Source organism: Arachis ipaensis, chromosome B1 (genome assembly GCF_059453495.1).
Source record: "Arachis ipaensis isolate K30076 ecotype BB chromosome B1, ASM5945349v1, whole genome shotgun sequence".
Taxonomy (NCBI): domain Eukaryota; kingdom Viridiplantae; phylum Streptophyta; class Magnoliopsida; order Fabales; family Fabaceae; genus Arachis; species Arachis ipaensis.
Window position 1 is genome coordinate 152,252,179 of NC_142436.1, and position 23,037 is coordinate 152,275,215.

General features: G+C 35.3%; 5 protein-coding genes and 1 non-coding gene across 7 annotated transcripts; 2 read left to right on the plus strand and 4 right to left on the minus strand.

The window, feature by feature from the left end:
- Positions 1-1,647: 1,647 nt before the first annotated feature.
- Positions 1,648-5,575, plus strand: LOC107643385 (pentatricopeptide repeat-containing protein At4g32450, mitochondrial-like). The gene is made up of 2 exons (XM_016347019.3): positions 1,648-2,111; positions 3,174-5,575. The coding sequence occupies exon 2, from the start codon at positions 3,238-3,240 to the stop codon at positions 5,401-5,403; it is 2,166 nt and encodes a 721-aa protein (XP_016202505.1). The 5' UTR covers positions 1,648-2,111; positions 3,174-3,237; the 3' UTR covers positions 5,404-5,575.
- A 455-nt stretch (positions 5,576-6,030) lies between these two features.
- CFIM-25 (homolog of CFIM-25) lies at positions 6,031-8,154 on the minus strand. The gene is made up of 7 exons (XM_016347029.2): positions 7,827-8,154; positions 7,666-7,711; positions 7,108-7,201; positions 6,931-7,004; positions 6,753-6,839; positions 6,565-6,675; positions 6,031-6,310 (listed from the first exon to the last, which is right to left on the minus strand). The coding sequence occupies exons 1-7, from the start codon at positions 8,015-8,017 to the stop codon at positions 6,239-6,241; spliced, it is 675 nt and encodes a 224-aa protein (XP_016202515.2). The 5' UTR covers positions 8,018-8,154; the 3' UTR covers positions 6,031-6,238.
- A 173-nt stretch (positions 8,155-8,327) lies between these two features.
- On the minus strand, positions 8,328-8,400 carry TRNAE-CUC (transfer RNA glutamic acid (anticodon CUC)). Its single transcript has one exon. It is a non-coding gene; the product is annotated as a tRNA-Glu (tRNA).
- Positions 8,401-11,580: 3,180 nt separating this feature from the next.
- LOC107643417 (uncharacterized) lies at positions 11,581-15,021 on the plus strand. The gene is made up of 6 exons (XM_016347071.3): positions 11,581-11,855; positions 12,773-12,837; positions 13,283-13,390; positions 13,997-14,123; positions 14,195-14,312; positions 14,579-15,021. Exons 2-6 carry the CDS (start codon positions 12,828-12,830, stop codon positions 14,663-14,665), a joined length of 450 nt encoding a protein of 149 aa, XP_016202557.1. The 5' UTR covers positions 11,581-11,855; positions 12,773-12,827; the 3' UTR covers positions 14,666-15,021.
- Positions 15,022-15,669: 648 nt separating this feature from the next.
- Positions 15,670-18,054, minus strand: LOC107643401 (zinc ion binding protein). 2 transcript variants are annotated; one of them, XR_015902646.1, is made up of 7 exons: positions 17,756-18,054; positions 17,588-17,662; positions 17,214-17,341; positions 16,551-16,983; positions 16,380-16,444; positions 16,180-16,293; positions 15,703-16,089 (listed from the first exon to the last, which is right to left on the minus strand). XR_015902646.1 is itself a non-coding variant. In XM_088502318.1 (6 exons), exons 1-6 carry the CDS (start codon positions 17,840-17,842, stop codon positions 16,027-16,029), a joined length of 900 nt encoding a protein of 299 aa, XP_088358444.1. In that variant the 5' UTR covers positions 17,843-18,054; the 3' UTR covers positions 15,670-16,026. The 2 variants fall into 2 exon arrangements, 1 of the variants encoding a protein (XP_088358444.1); XM_088502318.1 differs by lacking the exon at positions 16,380-16,444 and having other exon boundaries at positions 15,670-16,089.
- A 1,888-nt stretch (positions 18,055-19,942) lies between these two features.
- On the minus strand, positions 19,943-22,229 carry LOC107643433 (threonine synthase 1, chloroplastic). The gene is made up of 2 exons (XM_088502319.1): positions 21,282-22,229; positions 19,943-21,082 (listed from the first exon to the last, which is right to left on the minus strand). Exons 1-2 carry the CDS (start codon positions 21,948-21,950, stop codon positions 20,135-20,137), a joined length of 1,617 nt encoding a protein of 538 aa, XP_088358445.1. The 5' UTR covers positions 21,951-22,229; the 3' UTR covers positions 19,943-20,134.
- Between the last annotated feature and the right edge of the window lie 808 nt (positions 22,230-23,037).

Below are 23,037 nucleotides of genomic sequence, written 5' to 3' on the forward strand. Positions count from 1 at the left end.
TAGCAATATAACCATTGCTGGAGTTGGACAACTAAGCCATGCTCAATTGGATTATTTATTTCTCATTTTATAGTGTGGTTTGATGCGTGAGCATCTTCACTGGGAACTCACCAATATAAGGTTACTTAATCTGTTGTGAATAAGACAGAGATCAGTCTAGATATGTATGATTAGAATAGGGTACAAATTTAGAGTGTATTTGATCCTATTTGTATATATTTTATAAAAATTAAGTATATAGTAAAAAAAATGAGAGTTACTTTAATAATTTAATAATTTAGAACATTTGTATATTTATAAAATTTAGGTATATAATGAGCAACAACTAAATTAAGTATAAAAATTAGGTATATAGTGAGCAAGCACTAAACTAATTAGTTACTTTAGTCATTTAAAGCAAATTAGGTATATAGTTAGCAATTACTAAACTAATTAGTTACTTTAGTCATTTAAAGCATTTGTATATTTATAAAATTAACATAAAATAAAAATAAAAATAAAAATCATATATCATTGATCATTCAAAAATTCTAAAATCAAAACAGGTTGTCAAATTCTCTTTGCCATTAGTTAAGACATATGTGATTGTTTATGCAATTGTGTCCATCGAAAACATATAGAATTGGCGATAATTTTTGGAATTGCTGCATCAAGACTTAGGTGATTACAAACAATATAGTTAGCATTTTATTTCAGACATGCAAAAGATATTTTTGTTGTTTATTGCTAGATATCTTAATTAATGGTAGTAATAAAAGATTATGAGATATAACTGTTGATTAGTAAATCTCTTTACTGTTGTTTATTGTTAAATATCTTAATATATTGTTGTTTATTGTTATGTGTGATGAATAATAAATCTGTTTACTGCTATTTAGAACAATTGAGTAGTTGTTGTATAACATAGTTGATGGTTGCTATATACGAGTAGTATCTATTTAGTCTATCGAGAGACCAATGTGATGTCACTTACACAACTTTAGGACTAGTCTGAGTTCATTATTACAATACGAGAGACCTTTTGAGATTTTCAATTCACTAAAAATATACTTATTTATTTATGTCTCTAATTAATATGTTACAGTATTATTTAACGGATCAAAAGGACCACACATATCATAAACATTTTTTATAGGTTTGCTCTTTTACTAAATTGCTTAAATGGAGTAGAAGACTACTTAGCTAACTATTACATAGTATTTAATCCTAGATATTATATCACGAATTCACACACTATGTATTCACATGCCCAGTATTTTTAAGGGTTCTTATCCACTATGCCAAAGTTTGTATTTGAGTACAACATATTAAAAAGCATGTTAATATGTTATCTCAACTAGGCCTCAGTTGTAGGAGTATTTTTTTATTTGGTTGTTTACGATATCTTCCAATTCGACCGACAAAAAATTAATCCGTTGTGAATCTGATTTTTTTTTTTTTATTAATGGTCCTTGTGTAATTTTTTTATTGATAAAAATACCATAAAGACTAAAAAAGTGTTTTTTGGTCATGGAAAAGATAAAAGTTTTTAAAAATCTTTTCTAAATATGGGCTTGAGTTACTGTTGAAGCCCAGATAGGCACAGCCCAAGCCCAAATCAAAGTTGCCCATGGATACTTCATGAGCCACTACCCAGTACCCACCCCTAAAGCCTCAACATCTTTCTTCTCTGGTCTCTTTCTCGCCACTCTCTCCCTCAAGCTCTCTCACCGTCTCACGCCACTCTGGTCTCCGGTGTCTCACTTCTCTCTCGGTCTGGCACTCACCGTTTTGGACTCAGCCACTCGTCGCGCTCTGTGTCCTCACAGTCTCAAGCGCAGTCGCCGCCTTCCTGCGCTCGCTTCGCCGGCGGCAGAACCAAACGGAACCAGCTTCCTCACCGTCACCGTTTCGCAACCAACTAGCGTGCCTTCCCCGCGATTGTCGTCGCCGCGGCAGCAGCAGCAGGTCCCGGGGCCGGTCGTCGTCGCTCTCTGTCTCGTCACCGTCTCGCACTCAGACGCACGCCTTCCCTGCGCTCCTCGTCGCCGGCAGCAGGTCCTGGTGGGCTGGTCTTCGTTTGTCTTCTTGCTTCGAGCCTCGCCGTCATCGTCCTTCGCGCAACCGATTTGGTGAGTTCCAACCAATTCACCCTTTCTTTCAGTTTCAATTTTGTTGCTGTAATTCTGCACTTCTGATATTGTTGCTGAAAGTTGAATTTGTTGCTGAAAATTGAATCTGCTGCTGGAATTTGTTACAGAATATCAGGTCACTTAACTTAAATTTGTTCATTGCTGATTGAATTTGTTACTGATTGAATGTTGAGTTTGTTGATGTCTTGCCGAATAATCACTTAGTTAAATTTTTTGTTGCTAAAAATAATTTGAATTTGTTACTGATTATCATCACTGGAGATTGAAGCTATTGTTGTCTTGCTGAAATAATCACCTAGCTAAATATTTTGTTGCTGTAAATCATCTTTTGAGCTAAATATTTTGCTGCTGAAGATTATTGTAGTTGAAAATGAAGTTCATGTATGTTGCAACTCAGAATAAAATTGTTTAGTTAAATTGTTCTGTTTGTATTATTATGAATTATTCTTGGTATTGATTTGTGAAACATATACAAATGTAGATATAGATGCAAATCAAAATGAAGGAAATGTTGGTCAAGCTTTAAATTTGTCCTATGAAGATATAGATGCCGATTTTCTGATCATTTCTCGGATTTGATTTACTGATTGTGTTATCTTTTGCTCTCTCTTGTTCATTTAAATTGAGAAAGTATTTTGTACCAGTGACTAGTTTATTATCTCTTTTTGCATTATTAGTTATGTCTAAGAATTGATATTTGATTGTTATTAATATATTTGTGAAGACATGTATTTTAAATTTTAATTTTTTATGTTAATGTTATTTTTATTTAACTATGACCGGGTCAACCGGGTAATTAGTGACCCACCAGTTGAACCAGTGACTGGTGATCCGGTCATTTGACCAGGTCAATTACTGGTTTGGTTTTAATAACTATGCTCTCTACTGTAAGTTTCCGTTATGCAAAGGATGAATATTGAGTTTGATCATTTTATTTCTTTACTGCATCAATAAGCAATTATTGCTTTTCTTTTTTAGTTATATCTTCTATGAACTGATTATATATATTTTTTCATTTTATTTTACTCATTCTTTCTTCAGATTTTCAAATTACTAATAGAACACACCACTTTTGGCAAACTAGCTGGATTCTCTTTTCGGTCTCATGCCATCAATGTCTTCTAATAGAACCTCACTACTTAAATTTAGTTCTCTTCTGAAGTTCCGGAATGGTTCTTGTATGGGTGACTCTGCGGATTTTATTAAAACCCTTAACTTGTTGAGGACTATTAGTACTGCTGCAGAAAGGTCAGATTTTCAGGTTTCTGGTAGTAACCAAACAGATGATTCTCTAGGTTATCGGATGCAAAACAATGCTGGGTTTTACAGAGAAACTCAAAGTAACCCAGGTTCACATCAGAACCAGCTAGTGTGTAGGCACAGTCCAGATTATTCTGCTCAAGCAAATGCAAATGGTTCTATCGGAGGAACTTCGGCGGGAAATCGGCAGAACATAAACCAGAACTGGGGTCATCCAGAGGGAATTCGAAATGAATATGGGAATAATTTAGCTGCTCGTGGTGGAAATTTTAGTGGGTCGTATGGAAATAATCATGGCAGTTCTGGTAGAATTTCTTATGGAGCTGGTCAGGTTGCAAATGAAAGTCATATAAGCATCTCTAGGAATTCAGTTCAGAACAATTCCTTTGAACATAATGGAGGCGTCAATGGGTACTATGGTCAAAGCAATACAAGGATGCAAGAGAAGCAAGTTGGGGTCGGTGGTGATAATTCAAAGGGAATTGGAATGCATCAAAATGCATTTACTGGGAACCAGAATTGGACACAAGAACCCAGAGGAAGGATGCAGTATCCAAATGCTCATAGCTCACCTAGGCTTTCAGAGTCTCCGGGAAATCTTTTAGGGAATCTTCCTACAAATATTCGTAATCCGTCACCAAATGATCATTACTCAGGGAGTAATGAGTTTAGTGAGCGATACTTGGGTACTGAACAATTTCAGCAAACTCCGAAAAATGGTCAGTATTCTCCAAACTGGAATACTGTACAGGGATCAACATTTGGCTCCGCAAAACCTGATGGCGTATCAGCTGAAGCATCTAATGATAGTCCATATAGAGGCACACTTGAGGAACTGGATGGTTTCTGCATGGACGGTAAAGTGAAGGAAGCAGTTGAAGTTTTGGAATTGTTGGCAAAATTGCATATTCCTGTGGATTTGCCACGATATTTACAATTAATGCACCATTGTGGAGAGGCCAAGTCTCTTGAAGAGGCAAAAATTGTACACAGAAATGCTTTGCAATATCTGTCACCCCTCCAAGTCAGCACTTATAATAAGATACTGGAGATGTATTTTGAATGTGGTTCTGTGGATGACGCACTCAATGTGTTCAATAATATGCCAGAGCGCAATTTGACTACATGGGATACTATGATAACACAGCTTGCTAAGAATGGGTTTGCTGAAGATTCCATTGATCTATTCACTCAATTTAAAGAAAAGGGACTGAAACCTGATGGTCAGATGTTCATCGGGGTGTTTTTGACATGCAGTATGCTGGGAGATATTGATGAAGGAATGCTACACTTTGAATCCATGAGCAAGGATTTTGGTATTGTACCATCTATGGCTCATTTTGTCAGTGTAGTAGACATGATTGGTAGTATTGGGCATCTGGATGAAGCCTTTGAATTCATTGAAAAGATGCCAATGGAGCCAAGTGTTGATGTATGGGAGACTATGATGAATCTCTGTAGAGCTCACGGAAACACTGAGCTGGGGTATCGTTGTGCTGAGTTAGTTGAGCAACTAGATCCTTCGCGCTTAATTGAGCAATCCAAGGCTGGCCTTGTACCTGTCAAAGCCTCAGACTTGACAAAAGAGAAAGACAGGAAACTAGCAAGCAAAAATCTACTGGAAGTAAGGAGCCGAGTCCATGAATATAGAGCCGGAGATACTTCTCATCCTGAAAATGATAAAATATATGCCTTGCTTAGAAGTATGAAGTCGCAGATGAAAGAAGCTGGCTATATTCCAGAGACAAAGTTTGTGTTGCATGACATAGACCAAGAAGGAAAAGAAGAAGCTCTGCTTGCCCATAGTGAGAGACTTGCTGTTGCTTATGGTCTCCTTAGCAGCTCTGCTCGCTCTCCTATCAGGGTAATTAAGAACCTTCGAGTTTGTGGGGATTGTCATACTGCACTGAAGATTATTTCTAAGATTGTTGGAAGAGAACTCATCATTAGAGATGCTAAAAGGTTCCATCATTTTAAAGACGGGCTATGCTCTTGCCGTGATTATTGGTGAACAACATGAACTTAGGTACTTCAACCCTTTTTTGTTATCGATAATCCCCCTTTATTATTCATTCGTTAGGTTAATATATTAAAACTATAGTGGCTGCAATTTGTGCAAACAAGTTTTATATTGCTGACTAAGCTCAATTTACATGCAATAAATCATACAGTTGCTGCTTTCAGTTCCCGTGTGATTTGCAATATTGTATGGTTTGTTTTTTTGTAGTGCTTAAACTTTAAAAATGATAGGCTTTGGCTTTAAAATTCTGGTTGTTCAGTTGTCCGGTGGGAGATGGACATAATAATACAGAAGTAGTAGCTACTGAAAGATTTAACTGTGTTTTTTCACAAGTTCACATTACAAAAAACTTAGGCCCGGTTGTGGTTGAAATCAAAGGAATGTCTGGCAAATATTTGTCTTGTCATGATTTGAGAAGAAGAGAGAATGAGAGTGAGTGAGTGAGAGGAGTGTAGCTGAATGAATCACTCATTTGGAGTTGCTATTTCACACTTACAGACAACTCCCATGAAGCAAAGGCTAAAAATCATGTGCGTCTAGTGTATGAGGGGGTATGTACGTGTATTATTGAAAAAGAAAAAAACAAAAAAAACCCCAAAAGAAAAGGAAGGTGGTAAGTACTCAATGGAAAATTTTCAAACCAACCATTGAAATAACATACACATATCTAATTTCAAGTTTTCATCATCACTATCACTCTTGTATACACTCTCTCTCTCTCTCTCTCTCTCTCTCTCTATATATATATATATATATATATATATATATATATGTACAAGTCGTCAAGGCCATGTTCAGCTACCGAAGGTTGCATCATGCCAATGACTTAGGATTCAATCATGTTGAAGGAGAACTTTGAAAGCAGCTGAGGGACCGCTGATATCACTTGCCCATATCTCTGCAAAATGCAAAAATAAAGGCATTCAGGAAAACATAGCACCACTGTGTTAAGTCATAACTTCAGTCACCAAAAAATGAGCATAAGGAACTTCTATAGTTTATATTATCCTCAAATGATTCTAACATGGTTTTAATTCCCTAATATACAACAATGTGAATCAATTCAAGCATCATATAGCCTGTGACCTAAATACTTTCCGGGTCCAATGGAAATCCATACCTTCTGATTTTCATGAATTTGGAAATCCATACCTTTTGGTTTTCATGAATTTGGCACAATGGAACTGCAAGCAACTTTAGGTTCTTTGGCACAATGAATTTTCGACTCTCCGGCAGCTTCACAAGAAAAAGTTTCGTACACTCCTTCACCACAAAACCATAAACAAGACTATAAGGGCATCCTCAACTACATAAGCAAAGCCATTTGAATGATTACATACCTTAGGTTTTCTCACATTAGGTGGCAGGTAGGGATACAATAATGTTTCGAATTCAGCTCTCCACCACATTCCAAGGCACTCACCCACCTAAATCAAGTATAGCACAATTCATATGATGAACTATATATAGTAGTGAGGTAGGTATATGGTGACAATTGAAAAATAACGAGTTTAATACCTCCCATTCAGTCCCATTGTCATCTTCATTAACAGATAGCTTCCTTACCAGCTTACGCCTCAATCCATCAATATCTGGAAATTCATAGAATCTTGCTTGTTAGAAATGCAGGTAGGAAAATATTATCAAACAATAACTTAGCCTCCCATTTCGAGCTTTTGAGGCTTCCTACGATACCTGATTCACCTGGTCTTAAGCGACCACCAGGTAGTTTAAAGAAGGAATTCTTGACTTGCAACAGCAGCAAATGTGGATGTTTGAACAACTCAACCTGTTCCAAGAACATTTACATTCTGTCAGCACACAAACATATTGCTTGTATCAATGGCATAGAACATGGACTGTTATCCAGCACTTCAGGGACAACGAATGCAAATAACCAATAACAAATATGAATATTACTCAAAGAAAATTCAAGTCAATTTCAGCCTTCCATGCTTTCCTCCCAAAATTCAAGTAAAAATTAACATGTAACCGAAAAATTTCAGAGAAAGGAAATAATATAGCATGAGCTCAATCATATATACCATATTACTAATATAAACTTGTTTTCCAAAAACAACATATAAAGCACAACATTTTTCCTCCAATCATGAATTACTAATCTTTTAGGTAACACTTCCATGGAACTACTCAATCAAGTGAACAAAATTATCAAGGTATTTTATTAATAAAAAAAAAAAAAACTGTGAAAGAAAAACCATGAAGGGTGAAGGAACAAGAGAAACAACCCACCAGAATGACAGCTTCCACGCAATTACGGATTCCACGAGCAGCATAGCTAAGGTGCAAAATTAAAAGAGAGTTAGACCGAAGAAGGAAGGAACAAAGCTAGAACACAAGTGAAATTGTAAAATCAGAGAAAACAGAACTTAGATTAAGGAAAAAGAACGAACTTGGATTTCATCCTGGAAAAGCGATCAGCTAGGGTTTCATCCTTGAAAGGAATAGAGTGTTTGGCGCCAAAGTAGTAATTGCTCAAAGGGTATAGGTCAACTTCAAGTCGTTGATTGCGATCGTACTCACTCTCATGATTACGATTACGATGATGATGATAGAGAGTGGTAGCTTCAGCAGCTTCACCCATTTTCAGTTATCAGTAAAACAAAATCTATCTCCGTTGCTTCGTGTTGCATTCAATTAATACAGGTTAACGAAGTTGCAGAAAGCGCGAGAGGGTGCCACGAACACACACAAGGAGAAAGAAGATTCAAGACACGAGAGTGAGTGAGGTAGCTGTCGTGTCAACGTTCCAGAGCGATCCCACACAACTCAGCAGTCACCGCAAATCCATAATGGGCTCAGATAATTGGGCCTATTTGGGCCACAGTATCAGAACTTTAGATAGATGTATTTTAATTAGTTGAACTGGCCCATACTATGACCCAAAAATTATTTTCCGTTGCCGGGACTTGAACCCGGGTCTCTCGGGTGAGAGCCGAGTATCCTAACCACCTAGACTACAACGGAGTTGCTATTTGCATTGCCAAGAATTTATTTAACCCTGAGTTCACCATATCTATCTACTTTTTCCGAGTTAATACTCAATTTGGTCCTGAACTTACACACAAGTCTTAATTTAGTTCTTGAGGTTTCAATTGCCTCTATTTAGTCCCCAAAATTTATAAACGTGCTTCATATTAGTCCCTGAGACGATTTTTAGTATAAAAACGTTAATGGAGCGCTATTATAGACTATCAGATGTCACGTTAAAACTTGTAAAATAATGTAGTTTTAGTTTTGGCATTTAAATAGCTCAAAAACGGTGTCATATCACTTATTTTGTTAAGTAAAATTTTAATAAACACCATTTACGATGTTGTTTTTGGGTTATTTGAGTGTCAAAACTAAAATGACATCATTTTACAAGGTTTAGTGTGGCATCCGGTTGTTCACGACAGTCTTCCGTTAAAGTTTGTACGTTGAAAATTGTTTCAAGGACTAATATGAGTTATGTTCACAAAGTTTGAGGACTAAATAGAGACAATTGAAACTTTAAGAACTAAATTGAGACTCGCGTGTAAGTTCAGGGACCAAATTAAGTATTATCTCCTATTTTTCCATAAAAAATAAGATTCCTTGATTCTTCACCTGAAAAAGATTTAAAAAAAAATCCATTGTACAAACATTTCACCTTAACTTAGGATTTGGGAAAGGACTGAACTTAAATGGATGTAATATAGTCAGTTTAATCTAATAATTATATTTGTAGTTGATTCCACAACTTAAATCTCAAAATCTTTAAAGTCATATGAAAACAATTTAATCTTTGAAAAAGAAATTGTTTAGTTTTTTTTTATTAGTATTAGTTAATTTCCTACTTAAAAATGAGATATTTTGATTTGGAATACTTTTGGTTGAGTGACTGATAAGCAACCATCTCTTTTTAATCTGATCCAATATATTACAAGAATTCCCTAAATCATACATCTGTGTATATATGTAGACACTGTATAGTGGTTATAAGGTGAAATTTTCTTCTTTTTTATGTTGGTAAAAACTAAAATTGAATGGGACGTTTTACTATACAAATTAAAGTTGTATAGAGAGAATATAAATTCTTTTTATAGTTATTTTTTATTATTTTATTATTGTTCAAAATGTAAGTCCTAACTTTTTCAATCTCTTTTTCATCCCATAAAAAGAAAAATATGTAAACTTATATCTTTACCATATAATTTACCAAATTGATTTTATACTTGCCCAAGACTCTTGCAGTTTTTGGTTTACATCAGAATTTTCTACTTGTCTTTGTTTACAAGCAATGCATTGTGGCAGATGGATAACTAATGCCCAATTTTTACATAAAGAATTAAGATAAGATAACTCAACAATTGTAGCTGTGAAGTTGATTTAGTAAGTCAAGAGTTGCCATATCTGACTATTCAAACTCTTAAGTCTCCTTTGTCTGCAAGTGCCACGATATAAGGTTTAAGCCCACTCAGCATGCAACCATCAATTTAACACCTCAACCATTTATATGGTTTAATTCCAAGCTACTTTATTTTTAGATGCTTCAGGGAGAAAATGTTCAGTAAATAATATTACTAATGATAAAGAGAAAGGCAACTGCTTCTTTTGATGAATGGAGTTATCCTCCTATAATCCTATTATATTGCCTGGATTGATTTATAAATTAAGCAGGCCCTGCCTCACCTACCTACTTTAAATCATGAAATCTTTAATGAAGATGTGGACATTTATATAGGGGAGTATTTGATTTATTTTATTTCGCATAATGTATGTTGTAGTGATCATCCCAAATTGAAAATTATGTACACCAGTTTTGTATCTTGTGTCACCACTCCCTTTGTGTCAAAATGCGTGCTTTTATTGGAAAAGTATAGGATACTAATAGATTATCTGCTAACTTATTATTAATAATAATTAATTATTATATTTTAAATATATGTATAAAGAAATATATTTAAAAAATATATTTATAAAGATATTTTTATTAAACTTAATTATAAAAAAGATATTTTTATTAGACACATTCACAAAAATATTTTTATTAAATACAATTATAAATAAGAGTTAACAGAAATTAGTAGAAATGCTTTTGGTAACGTAACCAGATTAACTTTTATTAGATGATAAAAATCCCACAATCATAATATATTATATTGATAAATGAATGAAAAGACTAACTGATAAATAAAGTAGAGTTAGAGTCACCAGAAAAAAAAAAAAGTAGAGTTAGTACTTATTATTTATTTATTTATTTTTTTTATCATATCTCAATATTTAGGTGGAATATCATGTTGAGTCGGTCACTTTTTTCCTTCGGAAAAACAAACTATATATAAGAAAAAGTTCAAGAAATTTATTATTTTTATCAATATTTTTAGTTATTAATTTGATTTTTTTAATTTAACAATTTAATAATATATCTTTAATTCATATTTTTAAATATTATTAATTAATTACTGATCAAAAATAATAAAATTTGTTTATTTTTTAGTGTTTTTCAGTTATATATTATTACCTTTTAAAAAGAAACCCTTACTTTATAATTTTTTTTTTATGTTACTTGTCACCAACTTTTATACAAATTTATCCAAATAAAATATACAATAAAACAAAACTATACAAGATTTTTCAATTAAATACTTCCCGAAAGGACGAAGATGAAAAATAAAATTCACAACTACTAGCACTACTATTTATTAAAATAATAAAATTTAATAATATATATCAATTTTTTTATTATATTATGATTATTAATAGAGAAAAATTTAAAATAGTCTCTGACAATTACCTCAAAAAACAATGAGGTCCTTGATAAAAAAAAACTCAATCTGATCCCTGATAATTACTTCAAAAGGACAACGAAATCTCTGTGTCAAAAAAGTCAATGTTATTTTTTTTTGTACAGAAATTAATCTGTCCAAAAAAAAAAGGATTAGAGGTCAAATGTAGTATTCACTCTTATTAAAATTATTTTAAATTATGCAAATTTTATTGAATACAATCAATATAATTTACACCTATCAAAAATTACTTTTATTACAATTTATAAAATATAACAATTATAATTTTTTTTTAAAAAAATATTTTTTTTCAAATACCAGCTTTAACAAGCTACCAAACCAGGCCTGAAGCACCCAAGGAATCTACGTAAAAAACTGAAGATCAACTCGATCAATTGGAGAAAAAAAAAATTAAAGTAAATATTAGTTTCCTGTTTATAAAGTGACCTTTTTTTCTTGTTTTAGTTTTTTTATTAATTTCCATATTCATATTAAGTATTAACTCAAAATAGGACAGAGAAGAACTCAAGTCAATTCTGTTGAGCTTTCAATAGTTAATCTTGAAAGAGGGTCTCTTTGATCCATAAACAGATGAATTGTAGAGGAAGCAGCAATTGCTTTTTATGTTGAATAACGCAAAGTTCCTCTCTTTTTCTTAGATATTTTCAACAAGTAAGACTCCTTCTTCCTCCATCGAAGGCCAGTGTCTCTTTAATCTTTTCCCTTTCCAATTTCCTGTTGTTGTTTAATGCTTTAATTCTCTGTTACCTTTTTCTGATGGGTTTTTCCAATTTTTCCTTCTGATGCAGAAATTTTTTTTGAAATTATTATTAAAATTTTACATGTGTAACTATGTAAGACTTTTCTTTGTTGATGATTTCTGTAGATTCAGATTTTTATGTCTGCTCATTACTTATTTTGGTATGTTATTACATGTATTGTCAAATCAAAGACAAAGATGCATGTGTGATAGAATTCTTTTTGATTATTTATGTGACCTGAAAATTCTAAATTTGGATTTGGGAGATGTTATTACCAGCTGTATGCTGAAACTTTCCAGCTTTGATAAACAATATCCTTTGTTATACAATGCATGATTAGTATCTTAAATAACAAGCTTGTGGTTTTTGAGGAGGATAGTGAATAGTGTAGCTGCTTCAAATGCCTAAATCTCATACTTAATGTAATTGCTACTGCTTCTAACCAAACCAAACCAAAGAGCATAGGTGGTTTTTTTGTAATATGTTATAGTTCAGATGTGGAAGAAGAATTTTGTGGTTCCTTGGAACAACGGAAAATCTGAAAAGATTAATGTATTTAACATGTTTTGCAATGGTATAAACATATGGTTCATATGAAACATCAGAAATTTTGCAGAATATGGGATGCTTAGGAGTCAAGTTCTTGAATTGCTGCACATGCATATTTGTTGAATCTAGTACTTCTGAGATCCAAAGTCCTCAAATACATTTAGCATATACCTTGCATGAGCTACATTTGCTATTCAATTATCTGGTTCTAAACAGAGACATTCTAGTCTCAGACAAATCATGATTTTATCTTAGCATGTTGTATTTTCGCGAAAACAGGTAGTTTGAGTAAACAGCTGGAGGGACTGAGAGTGTGAACTTAACTACACTACCCATGGATAAAGGTACTGAAACATTATTGTTGATATACTATGAATATAAATACAACTGCATATGCTTATTAGAAATTGTGCTTTAAGTATATGTTTCATCTTTCCAATATTTGCAACATCCTGTCATATCTTATATATCCTTTTTCAAACAGAGAAATGAATTTTCTAATATAAGCAGTTCTAGAATTTAATCAGATAATATGAATTGAATTTTTGTTTGTTGGGTGGCACACGTTTTAAATTCAGAAGAAATCCTTCATCTAACAAATTTGTATATGAAGATGTGTATTCTCATAAGAACAAGTTTTGTCACCTATAACTTGAAAGTTGATATGTTTGGAGACTTCAAACTATGAGATAGAACTGCATTCCTGATATAAATAGGGCAATTTGGACCTCAAGAAGAGACTATCAGCTCAATGCACTTACTTCCCATGGATTTCATTTGGTGTTTCAGATGCTAGGATGCAAGAGACAGTTGATTTGAAAAACAATGTGGAATTAGTGAGATCTGTCTCGGATAAGCTTTTGAGGCCATCTGCGAGAAATTATTCAATATTTAGAGGTACCAATATTAAAGATATGTCAATATACCTTGTAAAGAAAAGTCTGTTTCTAATGGCTTCACCATTTCTTTCCAAGTTTTTATGTAGTATAATTTACTCTTGCCATTTACCATAATTGAACCTCTATATAAAATTGGATTTTTTGTTTTGTTGGAAAGCAAATTAGCATGCTGATGGCTCCATTGGATGCCAGTCATTTTTATTCATTTTTTTATTTAAGTATATGAGTGCAGCAAGCCAGCAAGGGACATACATTACTGCAGAAGTTATCCTACCATATTACTTCTAACTGTTGAAAATGAAACAAATTTGGTAGTTAATGCTACCTATATTTTCCTTTGCATCTGTTATATCATAGACACAAAGAATTAGTTCCTGTGTGTAATAATTGTTGACAGCAACATTCTCTGTTCAAAATGGCGTTTTCCAGTGGCACATAATTACTATTTCAATTCTACTGGCCTAGACAAAGCCCTTCATATACCCATTGTGCTTTGGATTCAACCTCAGGCCCCCAATTTCCTTGAAACAGAGTTTTATGAACTTTATGCTGCAAATCAATGCTTCTTTTGCCTAAAATCATGGCAACTCTATGTTCATGGCAGGACAAGCAATAGATGCTGCAGGCCATGGAAAGGGAAAGTATTCGTTAATTAGAGATACAGAGGACTACCAAACCGGACTTTATGATAAACCACTTCCATTTTTCGGATGTGGAGTTGGATGGTTCTCGTAAGTAATGCTATCAACTGTCTTTGCTGATTTATTGATCTTGTCTCATGGCGTCGTTTGTTATGTTGCAGATTCCTTTTCGGATTCCTATGCCCACCGATGTGGTTTTACGCGACAATCCTCTATTTTGGAAATCACTATAAGAAGGATCCTAGGGAAAGGGCAGGTCTTGGAGCTTCTGCAATTGCTGTAATCTCTCTACCTATTCCTACCTGTTTGTTTGCTCATTCATGCAGATATCGTGTATTATTGTATTTGAATTTGCTTAACCGTTTTCTAAAATGGAAATGTTTGGTAACCAAAGAAAATCAGCCAAAAACAGTCATAACTTACCTTATTTAGCATTCATTAATTGTTGCGACAATTAATTAATGCTAAATAAGACAAGTTCTGGCTGTTTTTTTGTCTACCTAGCATTACCCTTTCTAAAATTGGCGTGGTGGTTGACTTTGCAGGCATTAGTATGCACCGTGGCATCGCTGATAATAGCAGTCATTCTTATGTTAAGATGGTGGTTCTTCCAGCTTCCAGGTGTAAATTAAGTGCAAAGATGAAATTTGAGAAGCAAATACAAATAAATTATAGAAGCAATTCCGGATGGTCTATCTTAAACTATTGGACATTTGTATATGAGAACTTCAAAATAGATAGATGTAAAAAGAAAGGATTGCATCTCGTTGGTGAAGTAATTCACTGCAAGAATTCATTCAGCTATGCAAGCTGAGACTTAATGATTTTGTGAATTGCTGTATACTCACATGAAATGTGACGAGTGTTTATGAATTGCCTATAACTTTTACTAGTAATTTTTTTTTATATATATGTAACACATGGGATACTGAAATTGTTGTATATGTTATACTGTGCAATAAATTTTGTTGATGTGCATTGCTACTAATGTAAAGACGAAGGGTATTTCCGGGTATCATCCTCATGAAACCAAAGAAAGTGTGTGAGGTGAAGAAAACATGGAAGCTTTCATTGATAAAAAAGAATACCATGGTAGAAAACAAGATTGATTCTCCTGCACCGTTAGTGTGATAGCTTCAAAACGTGAAACCAACATGGCATGTTGTTTGGAAAGGAGGTGAAGGAAGTTCCTTCTTATTTGTGAGACATGGAATGGATTAAACATACTCAGCCTCTTAGGTAGTGTTTGGTGGAGAGATAGAGACAGAAAGATTGAGATTGAGAGACAGAGATTAAAAGACGGAGATTGAAATAAATCTCAGTATTCTGGTTTGGTGTAAAGTGGGAGACAGAAATTGAAGCAGGAATAAAACTCTAATTTAATTTGTACAAAAGATAAAATTAGAATTAATTAATTGAAATGAGAATATTTTAGGTATAAAATGTTATTAAAGTTTTAGTTTCCATTTCTAAAAATTTTAGTCTCCTGTGTCCCTACTTTTTGGAGGTACTGAAATACTGAAATTTTAGGGACAGAGACAAAAATTTTAGTACCAATCTCTGAACCAACAAACATGATACTGAGTCTCAGTCTCTGTCTCAGTACCTCAAAACAAACACTACCTAACACTACCTAACAGAACTTCAAGATGCTAGCAATAATAGAGCTGTGTTTAATACAATCACTTGACTGAAACTTGCCTAAAATTAAATAGAATATCTTCACATTAAGTCACACAATCAAGAACATGCATATCCTGCAAATTCTGTATCTATTTGCTAAAGTCCAAACAAAAATCTGTATCTTGAACATCTGAGCAAAACAATAGTGAATCTTCTCACAATTCTTTTCAGGAAGGACAAAAATGTGGGCGAAGAGGGGATGAATACAAGTTTCACTTCTCTTCGACAGTCCATATGTTTTGAAACATAAAGGAACCAGCAGCAAGAGATTCTCGAAAAACTCCTAGGACTCAATCATAAGTTGATGCATTCAGTCTTTGGCCACCAATTGCACATACTTGCCCTCAACAGCAAATCTAGAGCTGGAGTTTATCTGTAAGCACACAATTTTCATGAGGAACTCCATATTAATATCTCATTTTAACACAAATTAACGGAAACACGATCAAGTGGATGAACTTACTTTCTGCTGAAGTGCCTCACTGAACTCAGTTTCATCCACTACGACGCCAGATTCCTGCAGTGCCTTAAGGACAACTTTTTTCAGTTTCTTCATCTTCAAAGTTCCATCAGGTTGCTGTCACAAATAAATAAACACAAGCACATTTAAGTGCCATAGAAAAAGAAATTAGATTTACACCACAAGATTACAAAATGCAAAACCTGAGCAAGCTCATTACAGCCCATGGTAGAAGCTCTAGTTAGGTCCAATCTTAAAGTCATCATATCTATATGATCATCTCATGCCCAAAATATACAAATAGGATCAGTATAAGACAGGTAAATGAAGCACAAAACAAGAAAGTATGTCATTTCAACGTTAAAAGAACATACAGATTTCAGAGCTGATTTGATAAACTTCTTCCACTTAATTTTATTTTTGACAGCAGATTCTACTTTCCCTTCTGCTTCTTCACCCTGAATAACTTCTCCATTTCCAGTGTCAACAGAAATGTCATTCCTGCATTTTTTAATAAGATCACCCTCCGACGCTTCAAGTTTCCTCTTTTTTGCTGAAGAAATTTTGTCCCCTGATTTCAAATTATCTTGTTTAGAAGACTCTTCTAATTTTGGCTGCTCTGCATTTTTGCCGTCTGTAGCCTCATTAGGAGCAGCCTCCGACACAATCTTAGCATCAGGTGCAGATTTGTCTGTCTGGGGCGGTGGTTGCTTAGAAGCATGGTATGCTCGGGCTTTTGCCCGATGTTTCTTCCCATCGGCATGGAGAAGAAGTGTTTGCTTGCTGGTAGCTTGTGTATTGCAAAGACTGCCAAGTCACAACCAAATACTCAAATGAGTTGGACAAAACAATAAGGCAAACAAAAAATCTAAGTTTATAGCACTTTTTAACATAATTTTTAAGTTTCTTAACCAGAGAATAAGCTGTTTTAACAAATACTAGGAAGCATATTCATTAAGTTTCACTCTATAATGTGCAACAAGCGCCAATGAGCAACTGCAATAATATTAGAAAGTACTGAAATGGTGTATATATACCTACAAAACCATGGAGGGCGTTCGGACAAACCGACATTGATATCAACATCAGGCTTTTGCTTGTTGCCATCCTTGTTAGGCTTTGCAGGTGCACCATTCTTGACTTGCCCCTTTGGACCATACTTTTCCTGCAAATAAATCAAGCAGGCAGAGAATATCAGATTGCCATACTCATAGTTCATTAATTAACAGAACATAGGATCATTTCAAAGGTGAAAACTCAGGTGAAGTCGACTTAATGAGAAGTTGATATTTAAAAGCCGTTAGATAAAAACTTAGTCAAATCATCTGACGGCTCTCAGGTATCAACTTCACGTGAAGTTGACTGCACCTGAGTTTACACCTCATTCAAAATGCACTAAAGAGAGACGCACCGCTTCGGTCATACACTGAGTGTGGTTCTGAACGGTGTCTTGGCCAAAAGTTTCACCACAGTCAATGCATGATAACTGCAGAATATGAATGAATGAACCGTAAATGAAAAAGAAAGAAAGAAGTAAATGTGAAATTGAATGAAATCATAGAAGTGTGAGTAAGATTACCCTGTAAGCGGAGCAGCTTCGGAAGTGACCAGCCAACTTGGGCTTCTTGAGGTTGTCGCCGCAGTCCTCGCATTGAAACCAAACCATATCGTTCTCCCAACGAAGGTTGCTGCTAAAGCTAAAAATTCCTGAACAGAGAACGATGGTTCGGTTGTGCAACCTTAACCGAAATCGAGGTTCCGGGGTTTAGTGGGGGAACGGCTAGGGTTTTCTTTTACTGTTAGTATTTACTTTTTGAGTTTTGATCTAACGACCCCGTCCCTTCTGCTGTTCTGTACTGTCAAAACCGCCGCAAAAACAACATTTTTCCCCACCAAATTTTTTTTTTTATTCTCCCGGAACTTAGAAGGTGAACATTTTTTCTTGGGCTAGAGGATTGAAAAATATCCCATGCTCCGTGTTTGGACAATAATGTGCCGTTAGCCCATTTAAGTGAGCATTTTATTATACAATATAGATTGAACCAATTCGGGTTGGTTCTACTTAAATAAGTGTCGGAGATTCGAATCCTGCGTTGTACATGCAGTGATTCATTGGTCAATGACAGAGCCTTAAATAAAACTCCGATTCGCGACGGATTAATTCTTAATTTGTTGGGTTAGGAGATACCGTGAACAAAAAAAAAAACATAGATTGTGTAAATAAAAAACATAAATTAAAAAATTATTATACAAATGTAAATATTAAATAAATTTGAGTATATTTTACAAAAAAAAAAAATCGTATTCCTTATTCATTCTACTATTCTTTTCAGTTATTATTATTCTTTAGACTTAACTATCTTTTATTTATAACTTTTTAACAGACTTTTCAATCATCTTTAGTGTATTTTTAAATGTTTGCTATCTTGCTCTACAGCTACTTTTATCCTGATGAGTTGTAAGTAGCTAGGATGGAGTTGTAAAACTATTATCACCTAAATGGTCAACGTTTCCTATCATATGGAATAGATTAAGAACTAGCGAAAACGTGGAAAACATGGATATAAAAATCCATTCTTTGTCGGGGAAAAATGTAGGAAACAAAGCACATGGGAAATAGTTTACTTTAACCAGCATTATTACATGTTATCCAATAGTTTACTTATAATTTAGAGTCTTTTTTAGCGCTCAAATATTAAGTTAGAAGTCATATAGGAGTTTTTTTTTTTTGTGTGACTATATCAGAGTTATATGAAGATTTTCAAATATACTGTCATATGGGTGTATCAGTGATTTTTAACCGTTGATCTTAATTATATATATTATATATATTTTTTATAATTAAGATCAACGATTAAAAATAACTGAAACACCGGTATAACAGTACACTTGAAAATTTTCTTATAATATTATGAATCTTTTTATTTACGCCATTATAAAGGTATAAATTACTTTTAGGTTTAGTTATTCTAAAAGAATAAGTTCTTTTTTCATTAGTTGTTTGATATTTTAGTGTAGTATTATAAGTTGAGTCACATTCCTTTAGATAAATATATAATCAATTTGATAACCTCCTCTTTTGAGAGAATAATAATAATAATTATAATGTAGCCATTAAACTCATAAAATGAGTTATTAGGTATTTTGTTAATCGATGAGAAATTATTATCATCTTTATAATATCTTCTATAGAATTTTTTAAGAATCTAAAATAATCATTGAAACTGGTTCTTTTTACCTACTCTTAAACTCGATTAGTAGTAATAATAGTTTTAAAAAACATTCCAAAACAATATATATTTCAGCTATACTACCTCAAATTTCTCTTTGATAATTACACCAAAAGACTTACGTGCTTGCAAATTTTCAGTGTCCGCTAAAAGTAACCAAAATAGCTTCAAAACTCTCCCAATATCACCATATATACTCAAAATAAAACATAAAAAAATCTATCGTTTACATGGGAGAAATCAGCAATTGATACGTTTACATAATAAGTTCGTTCACTTCAGTTAGTACTTCTCTTATTTTTCACTTGTTAGGCACAATTTGTGTTTACATATATATCATGAATATGACAAAAGTCAATAATGATATTCAGAATTCAGAAATTGATTGATTATCTGGTTAAATCTTCAATTTTTTTTTTATAATCTCTCTTAGTTCGATAGATTAATAACTACATCGGAGTTTTCTTTAAAGATTTGTTATCGACCAATAAGTTATTGCATACAAACATCCGACACTTATTTAAACAGACAAGTAACTTAACTGTAGTAACTTAACTTGGTTAGTTAAACCCTCAAATAAATGAGCAAATTTGTACAAAACTCACAACCTATCTCCAAAAAAAAAATAATTACAAAACTTTTCCATCAACACACACCTCTTGAGCAAACGAGCACAAATGATGAAGTTTTACTTTTACCAGTAAGCATAACTGCATAAGCATATTCTTTCAAAGTGACTTCTTGTTTAGGCGGTCACTCTTCAAGAAACCCCTGAGCACATCCATCACGGATCCGAAATCCGGATTCACCGTCACGGGTGGGTTAGCGAACCGACCCATCCCAGGAATAGCACCAGAATGATAATCAGTCTTACTCTGAGTGAACTTCAACCCATGGGCAGTGCTAACCACCACCGTCCGATCAGTGGGCCCTATCACCCCACTCCTCCGAAGCTTAATCAGAGCCGTCAAAGCCACCCCAGTGTGCGGACATATGAACATACCCGTCGAATCAGCTTGCGCCATGGCATCCATCAGCTCCTCCTCGCTCGCCTCCTCAACAATCCCCTCCGAATTTCTCAGCGCAAACACCGCCCTATCAATAGAAACCGGATCGCCAATCTGTATTGCAGAAGCGAACGTCGATTTCGCGGTCACGGCCTTAAACTCCTTCCACCCGCTCTTGTAGTACCGGTACAGAGGATTCGCGTTCGCGGCTTGAGCGCAAACGAGCCTCGGGATCCTATCCACGAGCCCTAAATCCCTGCACAATTTGAATCCCTTGTAGAAGGCGTAGATGTTCCCTAGGTTTCCGCCGGGAACGATGACCCAATCGGGAACCTCCCAATCGAACTGCTGAAGAATCTCAATAGCCGCGGTTTTCTGACCTTCCAGCCTCAGGCTGTTCAGCGAGTTCGCCAAGTAGATAGGTAACTCTGAAGTGATCTCACGAATCAGCTTCATGCAGCCGTCGAAATCGGTGTCGATGCTCAAAACCAACGCGCCGTTCGCAATCGGCTGAACCAGTTGTGCCGTTGAGATCTTGTTCGCGGGAAGGAACACGATGGAAGGGATCCCCGCCGCCGCGCAGTACGCCGAGAGAGCCGCTGACGTGTCACCTGTTGAAGCGCACCCAACCCCTACAACCGTCCGGTTCAACTTGCGCAATCGGTTCACCTGATGATAATAATAATAATAATAATAATAATAATAATAATAATAATAATAATAATAATAATACAGCATCGCAGAATTCAGTAATTGACAGTTGGAATGAATTGGAGCTAACTTAACTAGTTAGGTTGTTGAGAAGCTGTTAGGGTAGTTAGGGTAGAAATTATGTGGTGTAACTGGGAGTAAATTAATTTTGTTGTACCTGGCTGACGAGGACGGTCATGCCCAGGTCCTTGAAGCTTCCGGTGTGGCTGATGCCGCAGTGCTTGACCCAAAGGTCGTTCATGGAGAGGTACTGTTTTCCGAACCGTTCGGCCCAGAAGAGGTTGGAGTTTCCTTCGAAGGCGCTAACGATGTCGTCGGGGTCGATCTCCGGTAGCACCCACTCCTTCTTGCTCCATACGCCGGAGCCGTACGGCCACGCAGTCTTCCCCACTCGCGAGTCGAACAGAGAGCGCCAGTACGCACCGTCGAACCTCGACAGCGCCTCCATGTCGTGTTGAACGTCAAGCAGCCCGCCAGAGCGGCTACGGTACACGATATCATCCAGGGAGTACCATTCCGCCGAGTCGAATCCCGCGTTGAAGGGAACGTACCTCGCCGTGAAGCCTCGGCTGTCGCTACCGGAAGCCGAGCGGTGGCGGCGTGCCTCGTCCTTGATGTTCTCTTCGGCGTTGCGGCGGCTGTGGTTTGCCGGCGGCGCCGTCGGTGGGTGAGAGTTTGTGCTTGTGGTGGGAGAGGAGGAATCGTATGTGGATGAGGTGCATGCTATTACGTTGGGGGCGAGGCGGTTTTTTCTGTTGGTAGTTGGATTAGTAGGTTTTGGGGTGAGAGTGGAGAAGGAAGGGTTGAACAACGATGATGACACCATTGTTTTACTTTTCTTTCTTCGAAGTAACGGAGAAGCGAAGTGAGTTAAGTTAGTGAAGGTGGTATATGGCGCGTGTGTGGTTGTGTTTTAGTGTTGGTTTTTGGGGGGTTTATGGATTATGAATTTATTCGATTTCTGAGGTTAATGGATAATCAATGGTGACATGGGGATGGGTGGGTGTGAGCAGATTAATGCACGTGTGGTGACACTCTGAGAACCGAAGGCCATGTGTTACTCGTGTGCTGAAATTATTCAATTCGTGGTCAGTGAACCAATACTGGGGGATATTCTTTTAACTTGCTTATAATAATTTAGCTCCCAAATCTCTCATAAAATAATATGAAGTGATTAGACTGAATCATATACTGTTCTTGCTAATTACATAGGATTTAGGTCTTTGGAAACATAAGAAATCTCTGATTAATTGGTAATGACAAAAAGCAATGGGAAAGGTCCAAAGCAATCCCCTATTCTCCAGAATTGGATGGAGAAAAGGAAGAGGAAAGTTCTCCATTGCTCCTTCACCAACGAAATCATGGCCAAGTTTTACCTGTGATTCCTTTTACTCTCTGAGATTGGAAGCGAACACAAAGAGCATGACATAATCTCGAGTATTTCTTTGCGTTTTGACTTTGTTGTTATTGTTATGTCCTCAAACTTTGGACTGACGACCCTGCTTAGAATATCGTGGCTCAAATATACGTCATTATGGCCCCATACATTTTTCCAAAAAAGGCTCAAAATCATTGGTTTACAAATCATGGCCCAAAGATAGCGTTAGCCAGAGAAGGAAGAAGATGCCATTTATGATTTGGAGTTTTTGGTAGGAGGTTTTGTTTTTGGTTTACAGATAGGAAGTTTATTTATTTATTTTTTGGTATAGAGAGGAACTTTATTTTGTTCTGCCTTCTCTGTATTAAGCGCTTCTTTTTGGGTTGGGTTGGGCTTCCCCAGCCTATAGCCTTGTCCAAAAGGGAAAAGCCTTTTAGGTGTAGATATTAGTCTTCAATTACTTCTTCAATGTAGCTAAGACCTAACTCAATTGGTTAAACCATATGCTTTTTAATATGCTACATTCGGGTTCAAA

Excerpts from the sequence above, each read along its gene's own strand:
- LOC107643385 (XM_016347019.3), top strand. The coding sequence starts at position 3,238 with ATGCCATCAATGTCTTCTAATAGAACCTCACTACTTAAATTTAGTTCT.
- CFIM-25 (XM_016347029.2), bottom strand. The coding sequence starts at position 8,017 with ATGGGTGAAGCTGCTGAAGCTACCACTCTCTATCATCATCATCGTAAT. Across the intron at positions 7,202-7,665 it reads GCGTGGAAGCTGTCATTCTG|GTTGAGTTGTTCAAACATCC; the intron begins GTGGGTTGTTTC and ends TTCTTGGAACAG. Across the intron at positions 6,840-6,930 it reads ACAATGGGACTGAATGGGAG|GTGGGTGAGTGCCTTGGAAT; the intron begins GTATTAAACTCG and ends TACTTGATTTAG.
- LOC107643417 (XM_016347071.3), top strand. Across the intron at positions 14,124-14,194 it reads TGTGGAGTTGGATGGTTCTC|ATTCCTTTTCGGATTCCTAT; the intron begins GTAAGTAATGCT and ends GTTATGTTGCAG. Across the intron at positions 14,313-14,578 it reads TTGGAGCTTCTGCAATTGCT|GCATTAGTATGCACCGTGGC; the intron begins GTAATCTCTCTA and ends TTGACTTTGCAG.
- LOC107643401 (XM_088502318.1), bottom strand. The coding sequence starts at position 17,842 with ATGGTTTGGTTTCAATGCGAGGACTGCGGCGACAACCTCAAGAAGCCC. Across the intron at positions 16,294-16,550 it reads TCAAATCAGCTCTGAAATCT|CAACCTGATGGAACTTTGAA; the intron begins GTATGTTCTTTT and ends TATTTGTGACAG. Across the intron at positions 16,090-16,179 it reads GTGAGGCACTTCAGCAGAAA|ATAAACTCCAGCTCTAGATT; the intron begins GTAAGTTCATCC and ends GTGTGCTTACAG.
- LOC107643433 (XM_088502319.1), bottom strand. The coding sequence starts at position 21,950 with ATGGTGTCATCATCGTTGTTCAACCCTTCCTTCTCCACTCTCACCCCA. Across the intron at positions 21,083-21,281 it reads TGACCGTCCTCGTCAGCCAG|GTGAACCGATTGCGCAAGTT; the intron begins GTACAACAAAAT and ends TATTATCATCAG.